General features: G+C 43.1%; 1 protein-coding gene across 1 annotated transcript in view; it reads left to right on the forward strand.

Annotated features, from left to right (window-relative positions):
- The window catches only part of UBL3 (ubiquitin like 3), a 200464-nt gene that overhangs the window by 150793 nt on the left and 27364 nt on the right, over positions 1-22307 (forward strand). The window contains exon 2 of the mRNA XM_072304020.1: positions 17463-17571. Within this exon, the coding sequence (XP_072160121.1) occupies positions 17463-17571 (109 nt within the window). The remainder of the gene's footprint in view (positions 1-17462; positions 17572-22307) is intronic.

The following is a 22307-nucleotide window of genomic DNA, read 5'->3' on the forward strand; positions in this document are numbered from 1 at the left end:
CGCAATCGCGGCGTGGCCGCGACTTCGACACGAAATCGATGGGCACCGTTGCCACTCTGACCAAAAAACTCGGATTTTCACACTTTTTCTGCTAGGGAGCTCACTGCATGGACGTGTCGAAGTATGGAGCTCTGAAGGCCCGGAAGGGTAGAGTCCCTTTATACCTAGAGTTTAAGACAACTCACTTTTGGTTGGGCTGAAAGTGGCCTAAAAAAAAAATCCAATTCTGATTGAAAGGCCGCTCATGGAGGCCGAAACGAGTGCACCAAGATGGCGGTACCTCGAATGTGAACAAGAATAATGAAAATATTACCTAATTGTGGTTTATCAAGAGTAAATTGTTATTTCTATCGGTCTAAAATGAAAATAGATTAAGAAAAAATATTCACAAACCAATCTCATTTTCTTTTTAATTGATCAATTTGTTGATGTTGTTGTTTTTGTGTGACAGACATCGCAGGATTCCTGACCCTTATCCCTCAATATCGTTCGTTTGGGTGCACTCGTTACGGCCGCCATGGCCAGCCAAGGCCGGCTGCCAGTCAGCTGATAATCGAGTTGTCTTAACTCTGGGTATAAAGGGACTCTACCGGAAGGGCAGCCAAACTTCTGACGCAAAAAAAGTCACTGCCGATCTTCAAATCCCAGTATCAAACCAAGATGACCGAGAGTCATTGGCGTGGCGTGCTTTGCGATATATCGATTGATACGCCACTCAAACCTATGAAAAAAGATCGATTATTAAGGTGTTCGCAGCGAACACCTTAGTAATCGATTCTTTACCATAGCTTCAAATGGCGAGATATCGATAATCGATCATTCACGCCACGCCACTGCCGAGAGTATCAATGAATGATCGTCCTTCCACAAAAATGAGTAAATTCGTGCAAGAACTAAATCAAATGCGTGCTTTGACGGGTCGTATAACAATTACAGGGTTGCCATAATTTCTTCATCTTTAAATTCCCTGACTTTTTGCTGGCTTTTCCCCGACTGTTTCTTTGATTTTCCCTGTCTCAACAATTTTCTAATTCCCCTGACTTCCCGTAGCCCTCTAGTTTCAGTATAACCCGTGACTTTTTCTTTCACTGCACGTGTATTTTTCTTTCCTGTGATGAAGAGCGGGCCTGGGGCCGAACTGGTGGGGCAACCCCGCGAGGGTTGGGGGCGCTGACGCCGGGAGGAGATTTATTTTTAATGCTTATTCGGTGTCGTAACTCTCGTGTCATCGCGCAATGCTAACAAGCCCGGCTCAGAAGGGGTCGACTCCCGCGGATCGTCTTTTAATATCGTTATTTCCGCCTTTCAACTCAGAGGAGTGGTGCCATCCACCATATACGGTACATTTCTTTTCAATTTTTTTTTGAAAAAATAGAAATAATTGGAATTTGCTTCAATGGAGATGTTGCGTGTCTGAGGAATTTGCGATTTGGCTGTTGATTCTTATGTAAAAGTTCGTGAGAAACACGATGGTGCCACTGGTTTTCTCTGAAATCAAACTCCCAAGCTTAAAAAAAAGCTATCAAGTTCAGGCCAAAATGGAGGGGATATCCCACGCCATCCTGAGAGTCCACCTCTACATCAAGACAAACTCTCCATGCAAAGATAAGGAGCAAATACATTGACAGGGCCACCACTTTATTTGGGGACTCCAAAACTGAAAACACGGTATCACTGTTAATGTACTTGCTCCCTATCTTTGCATGGCTAGTTTGTCTTGATGTAGACGTGGACTCTCAGGGTAGGGTGGGATATCCCCTCCATTTTGGCCTCAACTTTCAGATTCAGATCTCTTTCAGATTCAGATTTCTGATTTCAGAGAAAACCAAAGGCACCATCGTGTTTCTCATGAACTTTTACATGGGAATCAACGGTCAAATCGCAAATTCCTCACACATGCAACATCTCCATTTACATCATCCTCATTTTACTTTTCCCTGACTTTACTCGACTTCCCATCAAAACCAGATACACGAGACCCTCCACTAGTATCTTGGCAATGGTGGAAGCTTTTACTTTCGGGACTTCAACACTCAACTGTTGACCTGCCTACTTGGTTGATGGTTAACAGCGTTTTGGCGGTTTTGTTTTGCAAACAAACCGAAGTTAGGGGAAGTTTTTTGGCTCATGACGTCAGCCGAAGCTCATCATCCATCATGTAGGTAAAGGTCCAGTTACACGATCAAAAGCCATCAAACTGAGCTCTGATTGGTGGAAAAAGGTCGAAGGAGAGGATGCGACCAATGAGTGACCCAATTTGATGATTCAATTTGATCGTGTAACCAGGGCATATGTCAACAGCCGGAAAAGAGTGATGACTGTTGCTCCGTTATAATCGTTCATAAGAAAGTGTTGAATCCCCGAAAGTTAAAGCTTCCATTTGTCACCAAGAGGCCAGTTTGAGGGTCTCTTCTCTCTGATCAAAACCCACGCTCGGATATTGCATATTTTAACAGGGGAAACGATCTAAAATACAAAAATCCCGTTACTTTTCCCGGGATTTTCTAAGAAATTCCCTAATTTTTTTTTAAAAAAAGAGGAATTGTTGGACGACTTTTGGAGAGGTGAATCTTGCCCTGCTTGCATTCCTGAAAGACGACTTCGAACTTCTAGACTATGTCGAAAGGCTTATACGTCGTTTTCCCCAGTGGCGTGGCACGAATGGCGATATCGATTTTTATGACTTTAAACCTATCTAAAAGTATGGATGAACAGGGTGTTCGCAGCGAAACACCTTAATAATCGATTCTTTACTATAGGTTTAAATGACATAAAAATCGATACATCGCAATTCACGCCACGCCACTGGTTTTTCTCTATCTTGGCAGTGCTCTGGGTCACCGTTTATTCCTTGACTTTCCACGCTTTCCCGACCACCAAAATCCCTGTTCCGACTCGGACGACGAATCAACGCGTGAATGATCGATTATCGATTTGTCGAAAGTCCACTTGTTGATTTTATTCAAGTGTTGTTGAGTTGTATGACGTGCCTCTCTATAGCTCTTAGACGAAGCCAACACGAGAGTATCATCGGCGTAAACTCCCAACTTACCTCTCCTCCCGGACTGTTGCAAGGACCATGTTCATCGACTCTTTTTCGTATGTTTAAATGGGAGATCAATCGATACATCGCAAAGCGCCGCTTCACGTGCCGTTTATCTGGGCGCAATCTGCGAATTTACACTCGGGCCGGGTCTGATAACCGGATTACTCGAGCTCGGACACGCGGCCGGTGAATCATCCACCTTCGATATATCGATGTTCCCCGTTTGAAACCACGATAAAGAATCGATTCTAAGGACCACTGATAATCAGTGGCGTGGCGTGAATTGCGATGTATCGATTGTTATGCCATTTAAACCTATGGTAAAGAATCGATTATTAAGGTGTTCGCTGCGAACACCCTGTTTATCGATACTTTTCCATAGGTTTAAATGGCAAAACAATCGATATATCGCAATTCACGCCACGCCACTGCTGATAATCGATCCTTTTCGATTCATCGATTCGACCGGCTCGCTTCTCGCCGGGAGCAAGGCCCAAGAATCCCGTCGTAACCTCAAGTGCCCGTGTAATAATCCGGTAGTTTTTTTCTCTATTTTTTATCGTTTTATCGTTTTATTACCGATGTTTCGGGCGTCGCTGATTGCTCCGTTTACGTCAATGCACCCGAGCACGACCGGCGCACAATGGGGCGAGCTCAGAGGCGGATCCAGCAAATTGGCAACACCGGATTCCTTCCATTTAAACCTTTGTCAAATAATCGATTCTCGTCGGGCACCTGGCCCCTCCGAGAATCGATACATTTCCATAAGTTTTAATGGAGAAAAACTATGTTGCCAGATTTCTGGATCCGCCAAGGGGCGAGCTGATAGAAGGAGTTGGACATGCAATTTTTGGCTATGATTCCAAATTTGAGGTTTATTTCGTCACAAATTAAATTGTCACAGGGTGTCTCGGAAAGAAACTTTCACTAAAGAACCAATGAAACAGGGTGTCTATTTTTTTCATTTCGGGAAATCCTGATTTTTGAATCCTAAATCCTAATTTCATAATTTTTCCAAATCCTGATTCTCGGGGAAGAAAAATTAAAATTTCTGCATAGGCGTATTCGACAGCAGAACTCTAGAATTAAGTTCTAAGGATTAAAAACGAGTGCGAATCAATGAAAATTTTTTTTAACGCTAATGAACCAGACTCGATCGGCCATTCAGCCACATATTCGATCGGACGGCCGACTTTTCTCAAATCCTGGTTTTCCGACGGATTTTTCCTCAAATCCTAATGAAATCGGGATTGAATCCTAATTGGACCGCGTTAAACAGAAATGAAACCAAACCACATCAGCTATTGCCAAATTTAATTGGCCAATTTAATTTTTTACATGAAAGCACTTGTGCGGATTTTCGTGCAAATTTCAGTGAATTTTCTCCATAGTACGAAACAAATTTCTCAACATTTTCAAAGGGATCCGCCACAAACGTTTTCTCGTAAAAAATTAAATTGCCGAGTTTAAATTGGCAGTAGCTGATGTGGCTTGGTTCCTTTCTGTTAAACGCGGTCCAATTGACCTCAAATGCCGATAGAATCGGGAAAATCCTGATGCTGGACACCCTGTAGTAACCACTTTTAAACTCTTTTGATTTATATTCTTGAAAAAATAAGCTTTCCAAGTTTCTAGATGTTGTCCGACTTTTCCTATTGACCCGCTCCAGTGTGCGGCGGTGCCTCGCTACGCTCCGTTTCGGGAGAGTAAGCTCCTCAAGCACAGAAACGGAATTTCTCCGCCGTGTTTCGGCCGGCACGCGCATACACACAGGAAGCACTCTGCAATAATGCAGGGGTCATAGTACTTCCTAAATTGCAAATACTTTTTCTAGGTGGTTTCTTTTTCTCTCTCCGTTGTTCCTGAATGGGTACGTTGCACGCAAGAGGTACAACAGGGTATCTGGTTTTCTTCATTTTAGGAAATCCTGGTTTTTCCTGATTTTTGACTGCTAAATCCTCGTTTCATGATTTTTCCAAATCCTGATTTTTTGCGGCGAAAAATTAAAATTTCTGCATAAGCGTATGCGAAAGCAGAACTCTAGAATTAAGTTCTAGGGCTTTTCTCAAATCCTGATTTTACGACCGATTTTTCCTCAAATCCTGACGAAATCGGGATTGTATCCTGATTAACCTCGAATCCTGATAGAATCGGGAACATCTGGAAAATCCTGATGCCAGACACCCTTTAGTTACTGAAAACCTTAAACAAAGATAAATTCGCTCGAAAGTCACGTTGGGTACATCAAAAAAAGACTGAAAATCCGCTCCTTAGCGCGCAGTCTGCGAATTTGTGACACGCTTTTTCAAATTTACTGCGTTTGCAGGCAATTTTTCTCAGTCACAAGAGGTTTGCACAGGGGAGTAAGAAAAAACTACCCGACGTGAACAAACGATTAACTAACTTTTTCTATTGTATGATTTCATTTGTTTCCTTTTTCTTTCTTTATTTTGCAGAAACAAAAGCTTTGGATCAATCTAAATCTTCCGCATGGAGAGTTCATAACAGTTTTCGAGTATTATCTGTTTATTTAGGTTAGGTCTCTCTTCGGGCAAACCTCTGCCTGCCACACAGAAAAACTGCCGCATAGGCGGCTGGGGTAAAATTTGAAAAAGCGGTTACAGTGTACACATGTACATCATGTACATGCAACCCGCTTTTTCATTTTTACATGTGACATGTGCATGTACATGAGTAGTCCCCTCACCCTCGGTACTTAATGCTTCATTTTTCATCATAAAAAATGAAACATGAATGGAGATTTGATGCAACGTCGGAACCGAATAGCAAATTGTCGACTTTAGCCAATCAATTTGCACGTTCGTACATAGAACACAGTGCAGTGTTCCAAAGAGAGAAGGAGAGGAACTTGAAACCCTCCGTTACCATAACAGCAGCAGAAGAAATCTACGCGATTCAGCAGTGGCGCGCCGCGCGCCTTCATTTCCGTGCGATACCTCCCCGCTGCCGCGAAGTTGGTTTAGTTGCGTGACCTAACCTAACCCAACTCGAATCTGCGGCGGCAGCTCCACGCCTTTGCGACGGATTTGAATCGGATCGGGATCATAATTGGAGTATTTCTATCAAACGGAACTATGTGCATCATGACGTGAGCCTTGTTTATGCACATATTCCTTGGGTCTCAGGGCTACAGGTATTAATGCACATGGTTCGTTTGATAGATATACATCCAATCTATTGAAGAGAATCATACCAGTGTTCGGAACTCTCAGGCGCCAAATGCGCCTAAGAAATCGGTCATGGCGCCTATAAAATGCAGGCTCTGCGTCATCGTGGCCCCTATAAATTGCCTCCCCCCTCCAAAAAAAATCCTAATTTTTCTGTTGGGTGATTTTTCGAACTATCCCCCAAGTAACAGCTACCAGTTCTGTAATTAAAACATCTTCGTCTAACTTGTAACTGAATGCGCCGTGATACGTAGGGATAGAGTCAATTTGGCTCCTGAAAATCTTCCAATGCCCCTAAAAATCGGACTTGATGGCCATATGGCTCCGAAACGTCCAAGGTGAGTTGCGAACTGTGAAAAGAGCGCAAATTTCTTACGTTGATAGTGAAGTTGAGAGTGCCATTTCAGAGTTGCCGATGCGTCATCGAGATTTGTGTCGAACATTCTTCTGTATGGGCCACACAATAAAAAAACACACTGATATCCAAAAAACATACTGTGGTATACACGGCTAGAGGAGATCATAAAAACAATCCAGGACGTTTTTCGGGCCCAATTCCCATGGCTCATTTTCAACTGGAACAGAAGCTAAAAAATGTACAAATGAAACACCTGGGGGGGAAAATGAGCATGCAACGCACATAACATATGTATAATACGTACATAACTATTCATAAATACGTTGTGGTACAGGGACAACTCTTATTTTTGTTCTAGTAAAAGTTTGCAACAGCCCTTTGCGCGTGCTGCTCCGTCCGAATTTCGACAGGAGCCTGTACTGTCGTGTCTATCAAAATCGGATCGATCACTTCGGAGAATCATTTGATAGAAACTTTTGATTGAAAGCCTTGAGAAAAAACCAGGAAAGGGGACTGAGAGAGGAGGGCGTCACCAGTGTACTCGAACGCGGTCTTAAGGTGATTCGTCAAGCTCAACGTGACGTGCTCGCACTGGGCATGCGATTATAATCGCATCGATTCGGTAAAAAAAACATCTCGACAGATTCCTGAATTTTTAGCCAAAAATTAAATGACGATTGCCCCTGCGCATGATCCATAAGAATACAATCTAAACCCAAAAAATTCGACCATATTTTTCAGTGAAATGATAGATAATAGCGTTTTGGTAAAAAACCTCGCATTTCCACACAGGAACTGCGAGTACCGAGGTTTTTTTTTCCGAACACTATTCTGGCTTTCATTTCTCTGCATGGGACCACTAGTTCCAAGGTACGTATTTCGCATTCTGGATACTTGTTTCTCACTACCAACAAAACCAATATGTTCACGTAAAACACGAATGCGCACCTGTGAAAATTACCGAAATCAACTCCTTACGAAGCATAGTTAATGATTCGTGATGCGGTGAACTCAAGAACCCCCCGGCTCAATGAAATACTCAATTTGCTCTACGCTGATTCACATCGCGCGCTAAACCTTTAACTAACAGTCTTAGCGATACACAAATCTGGCAACCGCAATCCTTGGGACGTGTCGGCTCCAGTTAGTTTAAGCAAATTGCGTATATGAGTTTGAAACCAACACAATGGTGGGAAGGTAATGAACATAGCTCGATGGAAGAAGCCGTGCGGAAACCGTTGTAGATGGCGCGGATTTGACTCACGTAGAGCTCTTGAGTTTCTTGTCAGCGGGAGCCTATTCCAATTTCCTCGTTTACCAATGTGAAATTACAAATATGTCAATATCTCCGTTAAGGAGTTGGTTACAGTAATTTTTGTTGTGCGTATCGTGTTCTACGTGAAATTGCTGGTTACGTAAACTTCCTATCAGGATTGCTTACATTTCGTCCCTTGTCTTGTGGTCCATTTTGCCAATTTTTGTGGTTTCGAATGATTCTTTTAGGCGCATGCGAAGGGGGCTATCGGCCTTCTTTTGCTAGAAAATTCAAAAAACTGGCGTGATTTTTTACCTAATCGATGCGATGTATCGCATGGCCGGTTTCGACCACGTCACTTGAGGCCGGCGTACTCACCTTCCCCTTTCTGCTTCCTATCTTTCTTACAACCGGTCCAGCGCAGTTCGCGCGAACATCCGCGTCAGTGGCGTCGCGTTGCTTTGCGATGTATCCGATTGACCTGTCATTTAAACCTATGGACAAAGGTTCGATTAACAGGGTGGTTTTGCAGCGAACCACCTTAATAATCGATTTTTTACCACGGATTCAAATGGGGAAATATCGATAATCGATCATTCACGCCACGCCACTGATCCGCATACACACTGTCCACTCTCCGTGCGCGTGTCGTGTTTGCTCTTCCAATCTCACGCACAAACGCACTGCCCCCCCGCGCTACGAAAGCGCCCGTCCGCGTATCCGCCATGTTGCCAAACAAAACAAAAAATTTTTTTCCCAATCTGAAAAATCCTTTATTTTCGTAGGAAAGTTTTGAATTTCCGTGCACTTGCAATTTTTCATGAACTATTCTGGATCTAATTTCCGAACGAAATCCTCCTAAAAATCGGAAGAGAAATATCCATGAACATTCCCGAAAATTCGTGATTTGACGAAGAGAATTTGGCAACGCCTGAAGGCTCGTACGGCGTTTTTCCGTAGCAGCGCAGGGCACTACCGCGCGGCGCTTATCGTTATCGCCCCGAAAAGTCCATTTCCCACACTCACCAGTGGCGCGGCGTGAGCGATCGATTATCGATATTTCTCCGTTTGAAGCTATGGTAAAGAATCGATTATTAAGGTGTTCGTTGCGAACACTCTGTTAATCGATCCTTTTCCATAGGTCTAAATAGCAGATTAATCAATATATCGCAAAGCATGCCTCGCCACTGGAGCGTACCCAGTGCATGTTACTAAATTGCTCGAAGCTCACTCTGACTCCTGTGGCGGGGCGTGTATGATCGATTATCGATATTTCCCCATTTGAAGCTATGGTAAATGAATCGTATTTTCAAGGTGCCGTTGCGCACACCCTGTTTATCGTTCCTTTTCCATTGGTCAACTTAGCAGATGAATCGATTGTATCGCGAAACACGCAACGCCACTGATACACACTCTCGCGAGTCCGGGATGGCGACGTCATCCTCGCTGCGTTATCAGGGGCGTTACTGATAACGCGTTGACTGATACTGATACTGACTGCGTTACTGATATTCAGGCCGACGCGTAACGCAGCGCGGTCGCCTCTCGGAGTGATAGCCGACGAGTCGTTGCTTTGTCTCCCCGATTTCCGGGATCTTGACGGAGAGGCGTGAATGATCGATTATCGATATCTCCCCATTTGAATACTATGGATTAATGAATCGTTTATTAAGGTGTTCGTCGCGAACACTCTGTAAATCGATTCCTTTTTCATACGTCTTTAAATGGCAGCTCATTCGATATATCAGCAAATCTCGCCGCGCCGCGCCATCTACTGGCTTCTCGGTCGGGGATCGGTCGAACTTCTCGAACTTGAAGTGTAGTGGATTCAAACTTACTTGCTCTCTTCGCTATCACGGCAGGACTGTGGGGCCTGCCGTGGATTGCGAAGTGAGCCGTCAGTGTGCAAAAATGAACCTTTTCGAGAAGGAAAACGGGCTCAGAGGCGTTCTGACAAGAACATTTTTTATTGATAGAACCCCTCCGTTCCTTGTCAAATTGCCACTAATCTTCCGGGAAGAACGACTCCTAGAAAATCGTGATGGTTGATTTAAAAATCAACGGATTTTATAATTCATTACATGAAAAACGCAGGTATTTTTTTTTTTCATGCTAGGTTCTTGTTTAGGCAAGACAGTCGTACGTGCTATCTTCTGCATGCTTTCGTGCGTTTGCGTTTTGTACGCACCAAGAAACTTATTTTAAGGTTAGGAAATTGGCAGATGCGGGCGGCGTGGCACCATACGGAAAAGCAACTGTTCTCATTGGCTCTCATGCAATCCTACGGCTGTCTTGAAAAAAAACTGTGTCATTTTTGTGCACTTACGGTTTTTCATACGTCTCGTTTTCAGTGAATTAGGATGAATTTTGCTGTTTTAGCTGTCTCAGTAATTTCATCTAAAAGAGTTTAGACGAATTTTGAAGAAAACTCGATTTCGAAAATTTTGCACTTACGGCTCTCTTCGCCATCACGGCAGAGTGGAGCTGTGCATAGACATAGTAGTGCGACGGGGATTGCGGAACTTGGAGATTTCCTCAAACCTCGGGAACAAGGATGACGAAAGCGCCATCAACTCGCGGTCGTAATTCGGCCCTCGCCCGTAAAAAAAAAAGATCGAAGCAACAACAACAGCCGAGCGTGCAAGCAATCAGCCGCTTTAATTGCAGGAAACCAAAATACGCATCGCCCGAGATGAAAGTTCCGGTCGTCAGGGGAACCGTACCGCCGTGCTGAAGAAAAACGCCCGCATGAATATTCGAGAGTTGCCAAATTTCCCCCGGACAAAACATGTATTTTTGACAACAATCCATTCATATTTTTCCTTGAAATTTTCAGCTATTTTTTGCTCGGATATTGCGTTCGAACTTGGGGTCTGAAAATTTGGGAAAATATGAGGCACGACTTTTCCCAGTAAATTCGGTTTTTCTTGGAGGAGAACCTTGGCAACGTCTTGATGGTACATCAATCTGTGTTTTTGCCTTTGCGCGATAGCGTCTACGTCTAGCGTAGTCTCTGACTCCCGACGTCCGTACCTTTGTTTTGGACTTTTCTGCGTCGCCGGCCTCGAGTCGTGGGCTCCGCTCCAGTGGCGTGACGTGCTTTGCGATATATCGATTGATCTGCCATTGCAACCTATGGTAAAGGATCGATTAACAGGGTGTTCGCTGCACGAACACACTTTCATAATCGATTCTTTACCGCGGATCGGATTCAAAATGGGGAAATTATCGATAATCGATCATTCACGCCACGCCACGGGGCTCCGCTGAAAAGGGCGTATCTCAATTTTCCACGTGAGGGACTTGGTTCATCCGTATAAGTACTATGCTTACCTGGGCGCATGTTGGAAGAGGAGTTTCGCCTTTTCGTTCGACCGAGCGGTGTTACTCGTCGTCAGAACACGCGCTCGTCGTGAGATGGGGTTTGTGGGCTACCGTAGCGTTCGATGTCATACTGCCGTGCCTACGGAAGGAACGCCTGATGAGCCATTAGGCGTTGCCAAAGATTCCTCCGTGGAGATAACCAAGGACCCCTAGACTGACCATACCCTACCTCATTTGTTTCGTGGGTTAAAATACATCTGGTTGTATTGTTTTCACGGCTTCTTATGGGGGAAACCTCGGAAAAAGCTTTTTTTCACTCCTTTAAGTGAACTTTGATGGGGGAAGGAACTTTTTCCCTTCAACTTCAAGTATGATGGCCTTGAATGCATTTAAATCGGCGGGGTCTGAATCTGTTTCTGGATGGGAAAAAAAAATTTAATAGTGGAAGTACATACTACATAGGGGAACTGCATCCGTCAAGGGAATGGAGAGGGAGGGGGGCGAGGGGGATGTGGTTATCCACTTGAATGTTTAAATCTCTGCCAGGAACGTGATTCAGTGGCAAATTTTGGTATATTTATGTTCCACGAATGTTATACTTCCAAGAAAAGATCACTTTAGGTCACCAGTCATCTCATGGTTACTCTTAATTTCTCGTATTCACTCGTCCCATAAGGTCCTGTGTAAAAACTCGCAACCTGATGCACTACACTACTCACAGATGAGTTCCAATGTTTAGGTATGGTCAGTCTAGGGGGTATTGAGAAAACCCGATTTCTACGGGGACGGAAAATGGAAGAGATATTGCATGTGTAAAGAATTTGTGGTTTGACTATCAATTATTATCTAAAAGTTCGCGAGAAACACGATGGTGCCACTGGTTTTCTCGGCCGTCCGGAAGCACTGAAGAAGTGCGGAAATTCCGCAAGAGGGTCTGGAATTTTTTTCATTTTTGTCGCATTTCAAGCGAGAAATTCGAATCCTTGAAATTTTTTGAATTTCTTCAATTGGAGGCACTGAAAAAGTACTGAATTTTCGGGTTGAGGAGATACTGAATTTTCCTGTCGAGGAGGCACTGAATTTCTTGAGAATGTAACGAAAAAGTAATGTAAAAGTACCAATTTTTGGCCAGCCTGTTCTAGTAGACACCCTGATTTAGTTCCGAAGAGAGGTGTCACCACCTTTCGTGCGCGTGTTTTAGTGGCGTGGCGTGCTTTGCGATATATTCGATTTGACCTGTCATTTAAAACCTATTGGAAAAAAGGATCGCTTAACAGGATGCTCGCAATCGAACACCTGCATAATCGATTTTGTGCCGTAGCTGTAATTAGGGGGAATTTATCGATAATCGATCATTCCACCGCTCCTCGCTCATTTAGCATTAGAGCGGCAATCGCGCTCAATTTTCCGCGAAAGAAACTCAGAGAAATACGGAGAAAGCGCGAGCGCGAGGACGATGAACAAAGTCGAGGAGTAATGACGAAAATGGACGTATTTCTATCAAACGGAACTATGTGCATTGTGCCGTGACCCTTGTCATACATGTAGTTCTTATGGGTCTTCAGGGCTCATGTATAAAATCCACATAGTTCCGTTTGACAGGAAGTACGTCCCAATTGATGATGACTCAAACATGACCGGGGCCGATACTCGGGGCGTTCCTTTGTGACGGCCGCACCGAGCATAGTTGTCGGCTTGCAGCTGTTATGGGAGCTTTCAGCGCAAGTTTCGAGCTTTTTCGATGCGAAGTTGATGCAGGCGCGGGCGCCGGATCTGTCGCCTGTTGGTCGGTGCGTTATCGCGGCGGCGCACAAAGAAACAAATCAATATTCGAAGTCGGACATACAAGTTTTGACTAAAACTGCAAATGGTGTTTATTTCGTCACATTTCAAATGGGCCTGTTGCAAACTTTTGCTAGAGCAAAAATAAGAGTTGTTTCTTATAGATAATGCCTCAAAAATCACGATGAGCGCATCGGCAAAGTCTGAAATGCACTCATAACTTCACAGTCTGCGTAAGAAATTTGCGGTTTTTTGAGCTTCCCGCTTCAAAAGCGATACTACGGCACAGGTGAACATTTTGTAAGAGGAGTCGTTCCATCGTCGGCAATACTCATCATGGCCGACGCCAATCCGCCAAAACACGTGTGATGGGACGAGATAATACCTGAACTGGATTAGACCAGATAACAATCGGCGTGTTTTAACGTTCATGTTTTCCACGCCCGAATTGATTGACCTTGAACTCTCCTCGAATTACGCGCGGAACTGCGCGCAAGCGTCGGCCATGATGAATATCGCCGACGATGGAGCGACTCCTCTAACAAAATGTTCACCTGTGCCGTAGTATCGTTTTTGAAGCGGGAAGCTTAAAAAAACGCAAATTTCTTACGCAGATTGTGAAGTTATGAGTGCATTTCAGACTTTGCCGATGCGCTCATCGTGATTTTTAAGGCATTGTCTATAAGAAACAAACTCTTATTTTTGCTCTAGCAAAAGTTTGCAACAGGCCAATTTCAAGGGGTGATGATTGCGCGAGAAAACCAGCGGAACCACATTTGGACGTACTTATGCTAAAAGGAACTATGTGCAAGTGGAAAGATGGAGTGGGCCTCGTGGTGAGATTGATAAAAAATAATGAAAAGGAACTGAGCGCTAACTCCTGAGCCGTGGACATGTGACAAGAGCGTTGTGGACAGGATTCATGAGTTAATGCTGGGCGACGGCGGCTTCTTCGCCGCTGACGTCACTGGCGCTTTGAAATTCCCATTCATTCTTATGGCCCTCAACGAACGAGCACACCCCATCTTTCCACGCGCACTTAGTTCCATTTAGCATAAATACGTCAATTTTGAACCTCAAAGTTTTGCATAAACGGAGTTGTAAGCGTTTTAAAGTTACCGAATTTTGTCCGACCTCTCCCTACTGTGCCGTGATAGCGAAGAGAGCCGTAAGTGCAAAAATGAAGTTTTGAGAAAACGGGCTCAGAAGCTTCTGACAAGAACATTTTATTGAAAGAAGCCTCCGTTCTTTGCCAAATTGCCACAGATCATCCAAAAGACTCCTAGAAATCGTTTGGATGATTAAAAATCGACTGATTTTATTTCCATTACATAAAAAGGGTATTTTTCATTTTCATGCTAGGTTATTGTTAGGCAAGACAGCCGTAAGTGCTATCTTCTGCATGCTTTCGTGGTTGCGTTTTGGACGCACAACAAACACATTTTCAGGTTAGAAATTGGCAGAAGAGGGCGGCACTTTACTGGAAAGCACTGTTTTCATTGGCTCTCATGCATCTACGGCTGTCTTGGAAAAAAAACTGTGTCATTTTTTGCGCACTTACGGCTTTTACATACTTCTCGTTTTCATTAAATTAGGATGAATTTTGCTGTTTTAGCTGTCTCAGTAATTTCATCTAAAAGAGTTTAGACGAATTTTGAAGCAAACTCGATTTCGAAAATTTTGCACTTACGGCTCTCTTCGCTATCACGGCAGTACTGACTCGATCCACTGTGCGGCCGGGGCGGCGGCGACACCCGAGTGAACTTTCAAATTTCGGTGATAACGGCGCGTAATTTCCGGTCGGCAGCCTCTTTCGTGCTTCGCCTCAGAGACGGAGAGTGCGACGGACGAGATAACGAACCGAGTCGAACATGACGCATGTTCGACCGGAGAAAAATATTTACTCGTTCCTTGAAATTTATCTGCCTCGATACCGTCGATATTAATAGGACGTATTTAAATCAGGAAAGCACACTGAAGTAAAATTCCGGCCGTGGAAGCCGAATGTACCGGGCGTAGCATCCGACGCAATCAAAGCCACGGCTCCAGCACCCGGAACTTTCGGCTTCTGAGCCCGGAACGGACGGTATTTTATTCAGTCCGTAACTCTTTTCTTCAGTGAGCTATATCCAATCCGGCACGAGCCTTGAATTTCATGAAAATACAGAATGACAAGGCTCACGTCGCAATGGATGTACTTCCTTTTTCTTCAAATGTGTTCAATACTCAGTCAGGAATCGGAGGAAACCGCCGAAAAGCTGAAAAATTTCCCTCGGATTTCTAAATTCAGGGTGTCTACAAGTCCGGGAAAGTCCGGAAATAGTACTGATTTTTTAAGGGCGGTCCGGAAGTACCGAAAAAGTGCGGAAATTCCGCGAGAAGGTCCGGATTTTTTTCATTTTTTTTTTATTTTGGTCGCAATTTATGCAAATGTTTGAAATTTTTCGAATTTCGTTAATTGGCGGTACTGAAGAAGTACTGAATTTTTCCGTTGAAGAGGTACTGAATTCGTTGGCTATTTTTTTTTTTTTTTTTTTTTTTTTTTAATTAAGAATAAATTGTACGACTGTCCCTTACGGGGCATTATTTACACTTGTATGTTAATTTGTTGCTTTAAAGCTAAACTTAAAACTAATGTTATAAGATTTTTCTTTTTAAGCCTTGGGCATGTGCTGAAAAAGTACTGTAAAAGCTCTGATTTTTGGGCAGCCTGTTTTAGTAGACCCCCTGAAATTGACTTCTGAGGCTATTTTTACATGTTGAACCGATCGATATCGATACAATTTCACCGTTCGATGTATCGAATGCGATTTGTGCGTATTAAAACGGCAGATCAATCGATGTCTCGTAACGCACGCCACGCCACCGACCTTAACTTGCTTTACTGGTGATCATGAAACTGGAGAAAAATGCAAGCAAATTGCCTACCCTGTTCACCGGGGGCCTAATTCCTGGAAACCCCCCTCCCCCGCCCCGCCGAGCTTACCGTGGAGCATCCTCATGGGAGGGGGCGGGCAGGGGGGGGGGTTGTTGTTTTTGAAACGTAGCACGTCGCCCTTGAGCCCCTCGGAATTCAAAGGGATTAAGCTCGTCGCGGGGGGTTAATAAAGGAGTATAATAAAAGGGATGAACCCGAGCTAGGGACATCCCATTATCGACTTCGATATTTCACCGTTTGGCCTGCTCCGAATAAGTTTTTAAAAAGGAAACAAAAACGGGAGAGAGGGAAAAAACAAACTTGGAGCGGCAACAACCGCGGACGGCGCACAGTGGGTCGAGTCAGTAGGGAGAGGCCGGACAAAATTTGGAAACTTTGAACGCTTATAACTCCGTTTATACAAAATTTTGAGGGTCTGAAAGTGGCGCCATTGGTTTTCCTAGTAAAATTTTCTTCGAGAAGCACCCCTTGAACTTTAAAATTTGACGATTTAAACACCGAAAGTCGCAGTTTTTGTCAAAAATTTCGTGTCCGACCTCTCTGATTGACTCGAACTACTGTGCGGCGGCGGGAGAGGGTTGGGAAAACGGAGGGGGTGGTTGAGGGTGGGAGGGGTTGACCTAGTTTAGACTGCTCTGCGTCACGGGGCGGGCGGCGCGGACGTCGGGTTTCGACGGAAGGGTTCGGAGGGATGCTCCTGCGATATTGCGTTTTTAGGGAGGGCTCCGATTTTCCACCCCCGATTCATATCCGAACGAGTATTGATACGAATCCGAGCGCGGTCCTTCACGGTGCCCAGTGCTGCCATTTTATTTTACCACGGATTCCGGAATTGATTCCGATTGCCCAGGGTCCGGAAGAAAAATTCCGATTTTTTCGAAGTTCCGGGGAGAACTTCCGAAATATACCCCGGATTCACCGGAGAACAGAATCACCGAATATTGAAAAAATATCTGAGGATAATGAGAACAAGACTTTTCTAGCGCGAAGTTTTCTTTTTATTTGCCTCCCGTTTACTCTCGTCAAACTCTTGAAGTATATTTTCAGGTTATCAGGGTGTCTACAAGTCCAGAATTTCCGGAAAGTCCGGAAATAGTACTGATTTTTGAGGGGCGGTTCGGAAGTACTGAAAGAAGTGCGGAAATTCCGCAAGAAGGTCCGGAATTTTTGTCGAAATTCTAGAGAGAAATTCAAATTTTCGAAAATTTTCGAATTTCGTATAATGAGGGTACTGAAAAAGTACTGATTTTTTCTATTGAGGAGGCACTAAATTTCTTGGGAATGTACTGAAAAAGTATTGTAAAAGTACTGATTTTTGGCCAGTCTGTTTTAGTATACACCCTGGGTTATTTGCCTTAATCCGAGTGGAAAAAAAAAATAAAATGGTGGATAGATGGCAGTAAAGATGAAATTATAAGATGCTATTTACCAGATGACCTCTGGGTCTATAGACAAGAATGGCGATCAGGTGGCGCAGAGCGCCCGGGCGCGCTTTAAAAGCGATTTGTATGTGTGGACTCAAGACTATCGTCTTTTCAGCATCCTAAATATTTTGCTTCTTTTTGTTTCAGATAAACTTAAGGCTAATCCTAGTCAGCGGCAAGACGAGAGAATTTTTATGTAGCCCTAGCGACTCAGCAGGCGAAATAGCACAACATGTTTTTGATAATTGGCCAGAAGGTAAGACAGTCGTATATACTCCTTTATTTTATCGTAGTTTTATCAGAAATTGCGCGTATGTGGCGTAGGTATTGCCTAATTTCCTTTGATAAAATATGAATTTTCAGAGATTTCTTCGAATATTTTTCCTCGAATTTTTCAGAACATTTTATTTGAGATCAGATTCAAATTATCCGGAAATTTCGAGCGTAAAGAGCCGTAACTATCCACAAAAATAAACATTTTATCAGAAGATTTTTTGGCAACTCCTGAATGTTTGAACGCCGTATGAACGCGTTTTCCCTCAGCACGGCAGTGTAGGTGTCAAAAATCAAGCGAACTCTTTACAGAATTTACCATTTGGTAACATTCGCCTTTTTTTTCTACGCAAGTGAATGTGTTACTTTTTTTCTGTGTGTGGTCACGTTCTTTCGTCTGAGGAATTTTAATGTATCGTTTCCCTTGTGGGTCAGGACTAGGTCCCTTGAAAATGAAAATATCGTCCAATTACCTTATCCAAAAAAGCGGAGGGGTAGCAATAACTCAAAATAAGAGCACCTTTATAGGGAGAGTGAGAGTATGGACAACTCGATTTATGTAGCTCTTCGGGCCCAAGAGGGCGACAACGTGAAAAACGAAAATCACTAGAAAAGTGCCGCTGCCAACCTATGCATTTGAAATATTAATCAATACAGCCGACAGCGCATTGTGAAACAAGCGTCGTCAAGGATTAAGAATTTGTAATCGAGAAAATGTATGCGTAATTAAAGTTTTCTACGTGCTTTTATAATTTTTGATCAGTTATGAAACGACGGGTAGTAAAAATCATGAAAATTAGTACCACTAGAAAATTCGAGTTCAAAGGTTGGAAGCCCTTTTTGGCTCCAAGAGCTACATGACCTGATCAAACCTGACCTTCAAATTTTCGAGTTGTCCATACTCTCCTTACAAAGGTACTCCTTTCAAAATAACCTCCAAGAAGATTAAAGCGGGTCTTTCCGAACGCGTCGCTTCATGATCCTGTGAGGACATATTGAGTTTCTTCCTCTCTTCAGTAAGGGTTTCACCGTGGTATTCTTGAACTTGGCTGAGAGTTGCGCAACGGTTACTCAATTTCACGGTGAGTAATGGGAGGTGTCTGAATAGTCAGTATTTTAAGTGAGTCACTTTCCCTGGTTTTTTACACCCGGCCATCAGGCCCGCTCGAAGGCCTACGCATAGTCTACGTGTGTCAGATGAATAGCGTCCCCCGTCGCTGATTCCGTTGGAGTCCGTGTTTGCCGGATTTTGCTAATAAATTCGCCCAACGGGTCTGCAGGGTGTCAACAAGTCCGGAAATAGTACTCATTTTTTAAGGGCGGTCCAAAAGTACTGAGAAAGTGCGAAAATTCCGCAAAAAGTTCTGGATTTTTTTTTTTTTAATTTTTTGTCATTTTTGTCGCAATTTCAAATTTTTGAAACTTTTCTAATTTCGTCAAGTGGAAGTACGAAAACAGTACGGAATTTTTCTGTTGGAGGAGGTACTGAATTTTTTGAGAATGTACTGAAAAAAGTACTGTAAAAGTACTTATTTTTGACCAGCCTGTTTTAGTAGACACTCTGGCCTGTTGCAAGCTAGATGGACAGCGAGAGCATGGGCCATGGTGTCCAGACCGAGAATAAGCGGGAAAATCAGTATGTATCCGGGAATGAAAAATGTTAAGGAAAATCAGGGAAAAGTCAAGGAATTATGCCAGAAACCGGAAATCTCTTCTACTACCAGTGGCGTGGCGTGCTTTGCGATACATAGATTGATCTGCCATTTAAACCTATGAAAAAGGATCAATTATCAGGGTGTTTGTAACGAACATCTTAACTATAGATTCTTTACTATAGCTTCAAATGGGGGAATATCGATGTATCTCGAAGCACGCCACGCCACTGTCTACTACCGCTTACCGACCATATCGCATTTAAATTTTGCAGGAAATTCCGGTAAAGTGTATAAAAACTGAAATGCCGCATTAGAGAAGGAGCTCCAAAAAATCAGGGGAATGTCATGGAAGTGTCATAGTTTTTTACAATGCTAGACACTATGAGCTGGAGATGCAGTGGATAGACTTGCTCTAAAAAAATTTTACTACGAATTTAAGTGTTCTACATGTTTCTACAGTAGAATTTCTCGTAGAACACGATTCGTGGAACGAAACTTTCTGAAATCTGAAATAAACTCCGAACAGCCGAGGAAGTATTAATTTTCACCGGATCTAGCAACTGTGGTGCCGAGATTGCCAGATCGGGTGTTTTCTTTTCCTTTTTCAGGGTTTTAAAGCTGCAAAATTGTCCTTTTTGGTGACCACGTGGCAACGGTGGAGTCCCCGCTCACATTAGACCGTTCTGCTGTGACCATATGATGATCAGCCATCGGGGCGCCAATTTTTATCGAGTCCTCGCATCGTTGCCAAATTTAGCTGAAATTTATACTTCAAAGGAGGAATGAGTGCGTGTTCAAACCGAAAAAAGTGGCTTATAACCAGAAATGGAAAGTGAAATTTCATTCCGCTCGAATAAATTTCACAAAAGTTGAAATTTATTAATTTTTTTTAGAATCATTGATTACACCTTTGGAGGTCTGAAAGCGTTTCAGATGGTCTTTCTGTTGATGCTGCGGTATCATGCTACTCTACTGAGGGTGCCAGACACAAAGAGGGGGCATAAAGGGGAGTTCAGAGAGAAAAACCCCAACCTAACCTCTAAACTTAATGAAAACATTTGCAACGCGCGAATGTTTTAGGCTTGGGGTAAAAAATTTCAAAATTTTGAATCACTGTTTCTAAGCGTTTCTTAGCCTTCTGAATCTATCCCCAAAAGTTTCAATAAATTTCATGAAATTTCACGCGTAAAATTTCACTCAAATAAATTTCATGAAATTTTCCATCTCTGCTTAAAACCCTCCGGCTCCCAAGATTTTTTTTATACGCGAAGTTGGGTCAAATTGACCCGTATCTGAATACAACGATTTTGATAGTTTTTGAAGTAGTATCTATATTATTTCTGTGTTTTTGATGGTAAAACGTACTTCTTTCGGTATTTCCACCACTGACGCAAAATAAATTTCCCTGTTACGACAAAACCCTTGCGAAAATACCATTTTATTAGACGTGCGCATAGTAAGGCCCTTGAGAGACATTTAAACATTTAAACATTTTTTGTCTTCAAAATTATCATTCATTTGGATACATCATTGCATATCACGAGCAAACCTCGCCTCAACATTTCTCCAATTTAAAAGAAAAGACAACACCTTAACGCGCGTTGGTGACGGCGCAGAGATACAACTATTCGTACTTGATGGATGTCCGTGTGGTATCTCCAAAATTGAAGGCGCGAAGCGTGAACTCGCAATGCTCCGCTTTATTATGCTGCTAGTGAGTTGTCGCTCAGATGCGGGAGAAAAGTTAAAAGCAAGGCCGGATTACGTTTCTCGTATCCTCGGTCGTGCTGCTCACGTAGCCCTTGAAGCACCGCTACAAATAAGACAAACGGAAGCAAACGCAATATGAAAATGGAGCAAGGAAAATGACGCTCGTTGCTGACGGCGCAGAGATACAACTATTCGTACTTGATGGATGTCCGTGTGGTATCTCCAAAATTGAAGGCGCGAAGCGTGAACTCGCAATGCTCCGCTTTATTATGCTGCTAGTGAGTTGTCGCTCAGATGCGGGAGAAAAGTTAAAATCACGGTCGGATCCCGCCTCTCCTATCTTCGGCTGTGTTGGCACTCAATTATTCTTCTTTTTTTCTCTATTCGATGACTCTTTTTTTAGGATTTATATGTAAACCTACCTATATCTAAATCGCGTGTGTAAGTACCGGCCGTTCTTAGTTATTCTTTAACGATAGTTACAAGTGGAAATCGCCCTCATCTCGTCTTAATACCGCACCGTGGCACATGAGTTATAATGGTCGCATCTCACTTTAGACGATTTCGAGCTATCTAGGTGGTCAACTTACGGGAATTAAGAACCAATTGCATTCTACCAATTGAGATCTTTTAATTTCCGTTCGTTCCTCGCCTGTATGTGGTGAAATTCTTCTACAACAAATAACAGCTTGTGCAATAATTCAATCGGGGTTCGAAGGATGTAACTATATTGACTTTCTCCTTTCGAAAAATCAGCGTTTGTTCTCGTGTCTCCTTTCATAAAGGAAACAAATCAAAGTTTATCCTCTTGAACTTACGTGGAAAATACTGCGTGTTGTTTGAAAAATTAACTTACGCCCCACTTTTTCTCACATTTTCCAAAACCTCGAAAATCATCCCTGGTCCAACTGCTGAACTCTTTATTTGTCTGTATAGTTTCAACCTGTTCAGTTACTTTTTTTATTGCAATATCTTGAAATGATGTATGATTTTGGGCACAGACAAATTTTTTGAATGACTATGTGCTGGATAGTATCTGATCAAGATATATGTATTTACATTTTCTCTGAGGCACTTATCTTCCCATGAATGATAATCTTATTTCATTCAACGAATTCACTCCCTTATTTACTTTCTTTATTCGATCTCCACACCACACGGTTTCCTCAACTCCTCCTTTCTAATTTTTAAAATTAACCACCTTCAATCAGGTCAATAGTATAAATTGGCTTCCTACAAAACATCTAATACAATTGTCAAGCGCTTAATATCCACGTGTATATCTATCGACCGCAACTTGGCACCAAGCAGCTAGAGCACTTAGTTCGAAACCGAAATAATTGCGAAAGCGACA

This window comes from Bemisia tabaci, chromosome 9 (assembly GCF_918797505.1).
Source record: "Bemisia tabaci chromosome 9, PGI_BMITA_v3".
In the NCBI taxonomy this organism is placed as follows: domain Eukaryota; kingdom Metazoa; phylum Arthropoda; class Insecta; order Hemiptera; family Aleyrodidae; genus Bemisia; species Bemisia tabaci.